At 36.5% G+C, this 12,013-nt stretch overlaps 2 protein-coding genes across 2 annotated transcripts in view; one reads left to right on the top strand and one right to left on the bottom strand.

Moving 5' to 3' along the window:
* Positions 1 to 12,013, bottom strand: part of LOC142337869 (uncharacterized) — a 240,646-nt gene that overhangs the window by 11,794 nt on the left and 216,839 nt on the right. Inside the window, exons 3-5 of the mRNA XM_075387471.1 lie at positions 8,146 to 8,358; positions 7,202 to 7,421; positions 2,636 to 2,771 (exon numbers count right to left, since the gene is read on the bottom strand). Of these exons, the coding sequence (XP_075243586.1) occupies positions 2,636 to 2,771; positions 7,202 to 7,421; positions 8,146 to 8,358 (569 nt within the window). The remainder of the gene's footprint in view (positions 1 to 2,635; positions 2,772 to 7,201; positions 7,422 to 8,145; positions 8,359 to 12,013) is intronic.
* Positions 1 to 12,013, top strand: part of LOC142337872 (leucine zipper transcription factor-like protein 1) — a 458,027-nt gene that overhangs the window by 333,038 nt on the left and 112,976 nt on the right. The window lies entirely within an intron of this gene.

Genomic DNA, 12,013 nt, shown 5'->3' with positions numbered 1-12,013 from the left:
CTGTCATTTTCATCAGACAAATACGCTCTATAAGGAAAAGCCCTAACGGAGCTTTTTCAAAAAAAACATTCGAAATCAAAAATTCAAGACTAATACTCAAGAATTAGGGCATATACGTTTGGCATTACTTAGATGCACACTATAGACCTTTAACTAGGAAATGTTCATAAAATTTAGAGTTCATTAAGCAAGTACAAAAGTCAGTTTTGAGTGAGGTAAGTCACGCAATTGACTTAAACGCACAATAAATGATGTCACACACACCAATTTCAGCTGCAACGCAGTAGAAATCACAATATGAAAAAGTAAGCTCCAAGAAGTAATGTCACAAGAATCATCGATGGAGACGACTAATTTGAAAAACATAGCAGGACAAGTCCTCAAATACAATTCAAAGAATCTTATTAATTTATGACCCAACACTCAATTAGAACGCTTTAAAAGGCAAATTAGAGCTGTTAGTAATGAGACTAAGCAATAAAACAACACAAAAAAAAGGATCAATACCTTTCATTTTTTGAAAAGACAGGATCAATACCTAAAAACAACTGCTTTCAACTCAAACTGCCCACCATACTCCCCTACATCTCAAGATTCACTTGTCATTTAATGTCGATGAGTCTTCTCACTAACAATATTAAATGATAAGACAGAAACAATCAAAAATCGCAAAACTCGCTGAAACTTTTTGAACACTTAGTATAAAAGTCACCGAACGAAACAACTACCGAGGGATAAAACTACATCAATTGATTGAGTCCTTAGAGAACACCGTTGAGAACTGTCATCAATGAGATTAGGTGATAAGACAAAGAACAACAAATACTACCAAAACTTAAAAAAATCCCTAAGAGAAAACGTAAAGCATATAAGTCACAAAAAGCAAAAGCTATGAACTGAAAGAAGGTGCTTTAATTCAAGCCTGTTCAGCAACCAACGAGACCTGTCAATAATGAGACTAAAAATTAACAAGACAAAGTCAAAAATGAAAAATCGCAAAACTCAAACACTTCTATAATTATTATTGAAAACAATTAGAATCCAAGTCATAGAAAGCACTAGCTTTGAGCAAAAACGACTCAACCGATAAACATAACCTCTATTAGCAACATCAGAGAACTGTCCCCAATGAGATTAAATGATAAGACATCAAAAAGTACAATAAATTCTTGCAGAACTCAAAAATTCACTCAAAATTTCTGAGAAAAAGTAGTATCGAAGTCATGAAAACCACCAGCTATTAACTCGAGCCATTAATTAGGTTCTTTTATGCCTCGTTAGCAACCATCCAGGCCTGTCATTAATGATACTATGAGATAATACAACAGGCAATTTTAAAGGGGGCAAAATCTAAAATTCACTAATATTCTATGACAACAAATAGTGGCAAATTCATAAAAAGTTTTAGCTGCCCCTTAATTAATTCACGCAAAGATAAATAGGCACAATTAGAACACACATGTACCGTCTTAAAAGCCCTGAATGAGAGGAAACTCTGAAAGCAGAACTCAAATTGACGCATCTGAAAAAAATCCATCTCAAAAACCCCAAAATTGTTCAAACACAAACTTCTCACTCCACTTTAAAGTATTTTGAAAAAAGCCACGCCTCAAACCTACTCGATTTTTTGCTCCCTTTACTAATTCAGCGTGTCTAAAATCACCACTCTAATTTGACTTCTCACGGACGTGAAAAAGCCGAAAAAAGCGTGAACAAATTCAGCGTGACCAAAATCACCGCAAATTGACTTCTCACTGACGTGAAAAAGCCGAAAAAAGCGTGAACAGATGTTTAAAAAAAGACAGCGCACCAATACAATTCAAATTCTTTGATTGGTAAAAAAAACCACGATGTCCCTAAGAATAGCCGCTATCACTTCGCGGCTATTAAAATAAACACTTGTACAATACTACAACATAACCGACTAACGTCGGGCGAGTTGCTCTCAAACGACCGGCGAGCGGTTGGCTTCGTCAGTAGCTAGCCACGGGGGGGGGGGTGCACTGGGGGCTGATGGGGGCAACACTGGGTTGGGGGGGGGGGCAACAGCGCGGTGGGGATGGGGGTCAACGGGGGGGGGGGGGGGGGGGTTCTCAACCTCTCAGAACCGCCCTTCACACCATAAGTACAAGTATAAGTCTCCAAAACAGTTTGAGCTGAAACAGAGCTGAAAGGCTCTAAGAGCACTTAATGCCCGCTGGGCGCTACCTGTTTATCCCGTTTTTGAGGACGAAAAGTCAAAAGCGTCAGACGAAAAATCGGTCAAGCGAAAAATCGCATAAAAAAAAGACCAACAGGACTAATATAATTGCTACAAACTTCGTTTGAGAGCAATTAACAATACCAATACTCCGCTTCGAGTCGTAAAAACTCGTAAAATTTTTCTTCTAATAGACCCAACGAAAAAACATACCTTCAGAATGTTAAAACTACGATAGTGGAGGGGTTGCTTGAACCTTAACGAGATGTGCCAGAAACCTTTCAGAAAACTCTCAATGAGAGAAGTCTCAATTGACATTACAAAGGCTCAACCAAACCATTTCTAATCCGAAAAAGTATATTAGTCCCTCCACATTATTTTGAAGGCCCTTGCCAATGTTAATGGAAAACGAACGAAACTCTCTGATTTACTTACATTGACTCAGCGTTGAACTCGGGGTTGCGAATCTGGAATCCACTTTTGTAGAAGGGTAGACCAACCAGACACTTGGTGGCCAGAACGACATGTCCACGATCAAGTGTGCCCTCTTCCAACATTGGGTATATACACTCTAAGCATGGAAGCACGGTAATGAGCGTTTGCTCATAATGTTCGAACCTCTCTCATGTTTGAACCTCTGCTCATAATGTTCGAACCTCTCTCATGTTCGAACCTCTCTCATCTCATAATGTTCGAAACTTTCTCAAGCCAAAAACGTTTTCTTCAACGGTCGAATATTAAAATTGAAGCAATACTGATATGAGTTTCAGCAGAACTTTAAATTCAAATTCAATATACAATCTAAAACAAATTCTCACTATGTTGTTCAGCAGTAATTTTACTTATCTAGCTGTAAAGACCTAAATTCGATGATCTGGCTATTTCTCATTGCATTTGTTTAAGTCGTTCACGAACACCAGAAACCAAACATATCCGACTAGTGTCGGAAGAATGGCACTCAACTGCAATTGCAACCAATTGAGTTCGGATCCTTGCAATTGTTGAGAGAGAAATTTAGATCACGCAAAACGTAAAAAGTCAAAACCACCAAGCAAATACGACTCGAAGGGAAAAAAATCTTCCAAAAACTATTACCTACCTAAACATCTCATGAGAACTATATAAAACATTTGAAGTCAATTCACGAAAAAAAAATCGAAACGTGAACTAAAACTAAAAAATAAAGAAATTTATTATATTACAAGGGCGCATAAAGCCAAACACAAGTGCCTTTAAGCAAATGAGAGCATTCAAATGATAGGCAAGAAAAACAATAGGCAAGTCATAATAGTCTAAACGACTTGTCTAAGATATCAGATAAGAAAAATTAAAAATTTCTCGATTATAAAAAACGTTTTATACCAACAAAACTGCACTCACTTGGTATATTAACGGTCCATAAGTAATAAGCGTCTTTTAAATTTCCAGTTAAGACATTAGCACAAAACAATAAACAAAAAAAGGCAAAAATTGCGTGCAAATCACCAAAAAAGCATAAAACTATTACCACAAACCTTCAAACCAGTATCAAAGCAACAAAAAATAATAATATCATAATCAAAAAACTTAACCAAAAAATTTTTTTAATAAGCCACACGCAAAAGTTTTCTTCCAGACCTCAATTTCTCGCTTCATCGAAAGGAGATGTATGAACAAAAAAAACCAACATTTTCGCACCACTTCGATATTATTCATCACCCAACCCATTCAAAACATTTTTACGCGTTTCATTCTGCTGCTTTAAAAGTCACTTCAATAAAATTGATTAAAAACTATCCAATACTCCTCTTCGATCAATAAAAAGACAGACACTTACAGTCGCTTCAAACTTCGTTCGAGAACAATCAAAAAGTAAAGAAAATTACGCAAAAGACCTCACTGACCGCCTTTGGGATTGAAACTGTTAGAAAGAAAAACATAACCGACTAAAGATGGGCGAATTGCTCTCAAAAGAGTGACGAGCGGTTGGTTTCGTCACTAGCTAGCCATGGTTTAGTGAGGCTAGCTTTAGCTTAACTGAATGGGCGTGAGGTAAGCGCAGCGCGGGTGCCCGGGGGTGGGGGGGTGCAACAATTGAGGGGGGTGCAACAGTGCGGAGGGCACAGGAGTGGGGGCAGTTTTTGGCTGCACGGGGCCCTTATAGCCTGAACGATGAGCAGGGTTGGGGCGAAGTGAGAGGATGATGTGTGATGGGGGTGTTGTGGGGGGGGGGGGGGGGTGAATCAACCTCTTAATAACCTCCCTTCACACCATAGGTATAAGTCTCCAAAACAGTTCTCTGAATCTCATACTTGGAGACTAGTGAGTTGAAAGACTCTAAGAGCACCTAATGCCCGCAGGGCGCTACCTGTTTATACCATTTTTGATGACGAAAACTCAAATGGGTCAGACGAAAAACTCTGTCGATTGGAAAATCGCCTAAAAAAGACCGACAGGACTAAAATAATTGCTACAAACTTCGTTTGAGAGCAATTAATGACGACAGTCTAATATTTTTCTAAGTGTTAAAAAGTGTCCTAATCGGTTCTGCAATTTCATTAGACAAAAATGCTAAATTCTCTTGAAGATTGAAGAAAATACTTGATACTAACGCCATTTAGAAGTATACTCTAATGATCTTTCATCGATTAACGCACTTAAAAAAGTTGACGACGGCCTGGTTTTCTTTAAGTTTCAAAAAGTTTAATTTTGTCCGCAGTTTCATTAGATTCAAGGAAATTTGGCAAATTCAATTTCTATATTGGACAACAATCAGCTTAAAACCATTACCGAATAGCAGTATACTCAAAGGAAACTTGATAACTTAATGCACTAAGTCTTAAACCCCTAATTCTTAGTGCCCGGGCTTTATTGGTTTATCTTGTTGCTTTTGATTTCTTGATTTCGCCTTCTGTCCATGAAAGTACTTGAGTAAAGTTGCGGAATCAATTTTAAGTTCCATTCAGTTCAATCAAGAGTGAGGTAAGCCAGACGTCAAACGTGAAAAGAGGTGACTTATGTGAAACGAAAAAAGGTAAAAACGAATTTTAAAAAACATAGCAGGACAAGGCCTGAAATACAATTCAAAGAATTGAATGAAAAATTGAAATACTGAACCTGACCAGCATATCAACTCAACAACGCCAGCCAAAGAAAAACAATCTCAAAAGTTGAGGAACAAAAAACGAACAAAAAAACTGCTAAAACTGAAGATTTTACCCTAGGCCAAATTTGGTGCATTTAATTATACCCATGAACCCACGCACAAGTTTTGAAGAAATTTACTGGCCAATAAAGATTGAGAATGATGACAAATACTTAAAATTGAAAACTGCAAAATTTAAAAAAAGTTTCTTTATTTCGCAATATTATAAAGTTCACAACCACTTTTTTGTCTCTGGAATCTGTCGAGGAATCCACCTGCAAGACCTAAAAAAATTTTGTAGCCTGTATAGATCTATAAACACTTGGGATTTTAATGAAATCTTCTAAAACTTATAATAATTTTCTTCAGAACAATTTGATTATCTCCAGAGGCTATCCTGTAACCCAATTTCGAGCCTTAAAAAGTTTTATCTGCTAATGAAGATCGCTAAATTAGGAGCATGACAAAAATGTTCAAACATAAACCGACAAATGTCGGAAGAATTGCTCTTGAACGACAGGCGAGGCAATTTAATTCAGGGGCTGTAGCCTAGATCAAATTATGGGTGCAAAAAACTTCCCCCCCGCCGGGATTCGAACCACTGCCCGCCCGATCCACAGCCACAACTACTAACCACTGCGCTACAGATCACATACCTCACTTATTCTGCAACCGAATTTATATTAGCTTTACTTCAGAGCAATAGAGATCACTCAAAAATGAAGAACGAAAGCGTGAAAAAGTCACTTGAGAAGTCAAAGAAGGTTCTAGAAGAAAAGCGCAAAACTGTCAAGCGAAAAATTTGCATAAAAAAGACACACGTTTACAATAATTGCTATGAACTGCGTTCAAGAGCAATTAAAAATTTTAAATTTTATCCAAAAAAATTGCAAAAATGGGTAACATTAAAATTTTGAAAACCAATCCATTGCCCTTAGCAACTATGCAGTAACATAACATAACATAGAATCAAGCCCTAGAGGAGGTTACCTGGCCGTCGAGGCAAGAATACTGAAAAAAAATACAAATTTAATTTTAAAAAATTGCTAACATTCGTGACACTATAATGTTCTATTGCCACTAGAAACTATGCAGTAACCTATTATCAAACCCTAGAGGAGGTTTCATTGCCCCTGAGATTGGAAAAACATTTCTGGCAAAATTTTTACAGCTCAAAATTGCAAAAAATAGTAAAAATTTTTTGTGTTTGTTTGCAGTACCAAAACATATAGCTCATAAAATAGTCATAAAAGTAGTTACATGTTGCAAAGGAACTTATCAGTCTTGGGAAACGTCAGTTCAAGACTAGTCAAATAAAAAATTGGATAATGAAAAAAGAACTGCACCATTTTGGGCTCTTGAAACACCTAAAAACGACCTTATAAACATGAATTAGGCATTCCCAGAATCTGCACCCTTTAAGCACTTAGCGGACAATTGAAGCCAGGCACGGGCCTGCTGAGCCTTACAATGCCCACTAGGCCTTACAAAAAAAATATTGCAATCTTGACATACAATTCAAAGACTAAATTAAAAACTAGACTTCGAATGTACAAGGATTGGATTAGGAAAACCATTTAGAAAAAAAATCAGATCCAAAAAACATCGAAAACATTAAAAATCAATGTCAAAATGCCGAATGTGAACAAAAAACCACTAGCGAAAAAGCAAACTTTTGCTCTAACATCGTTTTCTCACTCTACTTTAAAATTAGAGCGAAAAATTTCACGCCACAAAACCACTCGTTTTTTCGCTCACTTCCTGTTGCAACTGTTTTTTCGAAGTTATGTCGATGAAGTCACATTTTTTGTTTTTCGGATCAATTAGAAATCATGACTGACAATTGTTATATTCTACCTAGATGCACCTGCATTTACCTGTTATAACATCATGCAACCATCTCATTGCAAGCTGTCTGTAGTATGGCTTAAACACAGATCTCATATGAAAGCCAGCATCAACTAAATAGCGCTTCTCTTCAAAGGAATCAGGCAATTTCCCTCCCAATTTTGTGTTGACTTCAAAGAAAATGTCATTGATGAGCTTGAAGTATACGTCATGTCTCCGGAAGCAAGCAGGATCATCTCGCCTCGGTTTCTGAATAATAAAATAAATATATTTTCAATTAATTTGGAAACTTCACGAGTACTAAATCATTAGCTTATAGCATGATTAACTTATAATATCAAAAAAATATATCGCAAAGTCGGGTGGATAATCTTATTCGGCCAAAAAATTTGGTCTCTTCATTTAAACAATGACTAACTTGAATGACCATTAAGCATGAAAAGAACATTACCGACTAACGTTCACGAGCGACTGTCGGGGGCTCGAATCTACTGCAGCCCACTTCATTTAGAGGGCAACTTACATCACTCAAAACTCCAAAAGTCAAAAGAAGTAAACTTCAATCGAAAAGTGAAAAACGGTCAGTTAAAAGCCAAAACAACACTTAGTAATTGCTTAAAACTTTGTTCGAGTGGAAAAAAAAATTAAGTTACGGATCACCAACAGATATTGCGTTAATTAAGGTCTACTTATAAAATATAATGGGTAGTCAGTCCCTACTCTTATCAGGCTATTCGGGGGCAAATTAAAAAACACTCATTTGTTTGTTTCGCACAAACATATTATGAAAGCACTCCCGAAGACGCAGTCTCTCCCCAAAACGTTGTCGGGAACCATTTATCCTTTTGAAAAATTCTAAAGGTAAAGAAGCAAAGAATATACACCTCTTTCGTAGTATTAGCCTGACTTAAACTACAACAAAAAAATTACTTCGAGTTGTTTTTTGAGTATATCAATACAAAAGATCACATACGTGCGAAATGACTCTGGCCAAAGCCGGCAGCGCGAAAAAAGAGTCTCTTGGTAACTTTGTGTATCTGAAGAAGTTCGTCGCACTACTTGTCGCCTCCTGGAACTCTTCTATCCCTGAGTGATGCAACTCCAACAAAATTTTGGCTGCAGAAAATCGGGAGTGACTCCATCTGTCATTATGTATTTGATAAGGTGCAGTGCATCGGGGCAGTAACTAAAGACAAATCATGGATAGATTTAAATAAACAAAAAGAGGAATTTGTTGTTTCGTCAGCCCATCTCATTGGGGATATTAATTTTAAAATCCCCCGCGGTCTATTTTTTACACAGTAATGTGCTATTAATGAGACTCGAAAAACAATTGAACCTTAAACATTGAGCCACAATCACTGTAATATTCATGGGATTCCAATGCGGGAATGGTCACTTTTAAAAAAAAGGTAGTAACGTCACAATTTTATAGTAGAGAACTTCTCGACGAGTGTAGTCCTCAATAAATTGAAGCGAGGCCAAGTGAAATCAAGTAACATAGCTAACTATTTTCGGACGAATTGCTTTCAAGCGGCTAGTGTAGGGCTGGCTTTCGCTTAAGCGGAGGTCAGTACAACCGTTTTTAATTGAGAGAGGAATTCCAGTAAATATTTAAGATCGTTTTCTGGCGCGGTTTATTTCTGAAAGATTTCGGGTTAAAACGGCTTGCCGTCCAGCGGATTGCCGGAAAATACCTGCTATTGATCCTCTGACCATGATTATCATTTAAACCAGCAAAGAAAAGAAAATGAAAACTGTTTTTCTTACAAACAAAAAACAAAAAGACGTGTTACTTTAGGTGATAGTAAAGATCACTCCTGCTCCTTAATGTGAGAATAGAAGGATTAAAATCAATACCAAAAGGTATTAGATTTAATCAGTAAGACTGACTAAAACAAAGTAAGTAACGCTCATGTCAATTCACCGTGGAGTAGTAAAGGGATTACGAAGCAAGCAGAATTGAGGATTGCAAATTTTTAAATTTAAAACTGCTTCTCAAGAGTGATAATAGCGTTTAAAATAAATTTTGAGAGCTTTTTTTGTGTGATGGAGTTTAACGCCTGTTTTCACTGGAGGCGATAAACGTGTTTTACTGTTGCAATTTCTGAATTGATCGAAGAGCAGACAGACTTCGGCGCTATTTAATTTCCCATAAATTATACTGCTTTTTAAAATCTTGCCTAATTTTGAGAGACGTTTTAGATGTCGTCTCTTAGTCTCAGAAATAATTTAGTGACACTCACTTTTACTCCACAAAATCTAGTGAATCGTAAACTTTGCCAAATTTCCTATCTGTTGTCTCTTTAAACTGTCTCTCATTTGTTTTCCACAAAGGTGAAGTTTACTGTCCGGAATTCCGTATGTTTCGGCTCCTATTTTGCTTTTAATAACTTGACGTTAAAATATGTGAAAAGGCAACTTTAGGTTTCCATTGGTATAAGCTGCATTGTTTATTCAAGCCTGCTCTTCTGAAGAGATGAGGTTTATAAACAGAATTCAGTTCGTTGTATTTATTGAATTGTAATTGAGGTCTTGCCCTGCTACGTTTAATAAAAATCTTAGGTTCAAAAACTTGACAAAAAATGCCCAAATTCTCAGCAAAATCTGAAATTGATGAATATCGAATCAGCTGAACAGCCGTGAACGAACAAAGCAGTAGTCAGAACGGCTTGATTAGATGAAAGAAATTGAAGATACAACATACTGAACAAGTCAAGAAAACACTAAAGACAATCACAGTTTGAATCATAAAAGATCATAAACCGTTTGACGTCGGACAAATTGTTCCCGAACAACTTGCCAAGCAAACAATTTGGTAGGGGCAAAGGCCAGAGAACCTTGTTTGGTGCAAAAACTTCCAACTAGTGAGGAGTTCGAACCCTCGACCTCTTGGATAAGAGGCGAACTTAACCACTACGTTACACGAGCTATGTACGGTCAGCTCTCACAATCTGTTTTATTTAAGAATTAATTTCTGAAAGCGCACAATTCAAATCACTAAAAAAGTCAAGCGTGAAAAACTCATTCGAGAAAAAATCCGAAGAATTTTTCAGAAAAAAACGGTCAAGCAAAAACTTTGCTTAAAAAAGACACATTTACAATAATTCCTAAAACTTCAAAGTGAAAGAAAGAAAGAAAGAGTAATTGCAAAACGAAGGGCGGAGAAGGCTATCAAAAACTCACATCGATGAAACAAATAATCATCATCAAATGAAAAAACAACCGGCAGGACCCAGTTGCTTAAACGCATTCAGAGGTAAAGCAGAACATTTTGTTCTATTCTTTCCACCTCGGTACCCAATTCAATACTCACACAAAAGCGCATACCCCCACGCACACACACACAGGCATATACGCACAAAAACCTGCGTCCCAAGACACCAATTCTCCCTGGAAATCTTAAACCGATCCCATATAGCCCACTGGATACTGAAACTGCCAAATACACTTCTGACCAGGGTTTGATCCTCTACTTTAATTTTTTTGCATCTGCACCTTTTACGTCCCTGACTTCTTGGAGCTTTTCAATGGCTTTGTTAAACAAGCACTTCAAGGGTCCCTTAAACTTCGAGAGCAATTGACAAATTGTTAATAAATTTCACAAAAAAAATGAAAAACATCAATTACTTCTTCATAGAATACATAATTACAGAAAACTCTTCTGTGCATTTAGGAACATTGAAATACTCTCATAATATTAAGCATGATATAATATTACTACAAGCTTCACTAATTTTGAAAATGAGAAACTGAAATAAATTAACAAACAAATTGGGAACAACTAGTAGTCTTCGCCGAAAACTGTGTTGCCCAATAACTAATTTCCAAAAAGCAGACGCATCAAACTCGAAGTGATATTCGTAGGGACGTAACCATCTTAATCTGACTGTATGTAACAATCTTACATAACTGTCAAAAAATAGCCAAAAAGTAAACCAATAAGGTACGAGTACACATACTAACAAAAAACTTTCGGTCGTTCAAACGGGACAATAAAATTGCTCACACCAAAATTGCATGTCATCTCAACGCATGCCATAATAAGTTCACAAAGAACAAATTTTGAGAGACACTTATTGACAACTGTTACATTGGTCTCAAATTTCTTCAAACTTTGTAAAAAAAAATCTACTGCTTACAAATTTTTTTTACTCAATTAGCAATTGAAAATAAAAACGAGAAAAACTCAATGAATCAATACAATGGGCCAAAAGCGTTGAGAACCCAGTTAGCGTAAGATTCACGATAACATTCCAAAAAATGTTGCCGAAAAAGGAAGAGATGAAGAACGGAAAAATCACAATAACTGTGACTCTTCATAGTAACAGCAAGCACATAACAGCTCAACATAGGCAAGTAAACAACAAAATATATCTTCAAAAACTCAATAACATAAATAGCCCAAAAACTCAAAAACAATTCTTGAAAAGCGCGTAAAACTACAGAATTATAAAAACGGCTCAAAATTGCTCCTATATGTTCTTTTATATTCTTAAGATGGTCAAAAATGCTAAATAACATCCAACCACTTCTCATTTTATGAGAAAAACAATTTGACCACAAAAACTAGTGATCAAGCCTAAAAGAAGTGCTGGCTTGGCGGACAATTGTTCATACCTAATTTTCTCGCTCGCTATAAAATATGGGGCGTGATCAAAACTGAAATAAAATTATTTCAGTTTTGATCAGAAATCATACTGAATGAAAATTTTCACAAGCTTATTATAGCCAACGAGAACTTATCAAACCCCGAGGCAACGTCGAGCTGTAGAAAAACTTCGGGAGTAAGATAAAAACCGTGTCTTGATGTTTTCAACTCTAGTTGCGATAACAATAGT

Source organism: Convolutriloba macropyga, chromosome 4, assembly GCF_964194025.1.
Source record: "Convolutriloba macropyga chromosome 4, txConMacr16.3, whole genome shotgun sequence".
Lineage (NCBI taxonomy): Eukaryota > Metazoa > Xenacoelomorpha > Acoela > Convolutidae > Convolutriloba > Convolutriloba macropyga.
Note: the sequence above shows the minus strand (reverse complement) of the source record. Positions and strands in the feature narration are given on the sequence as shown.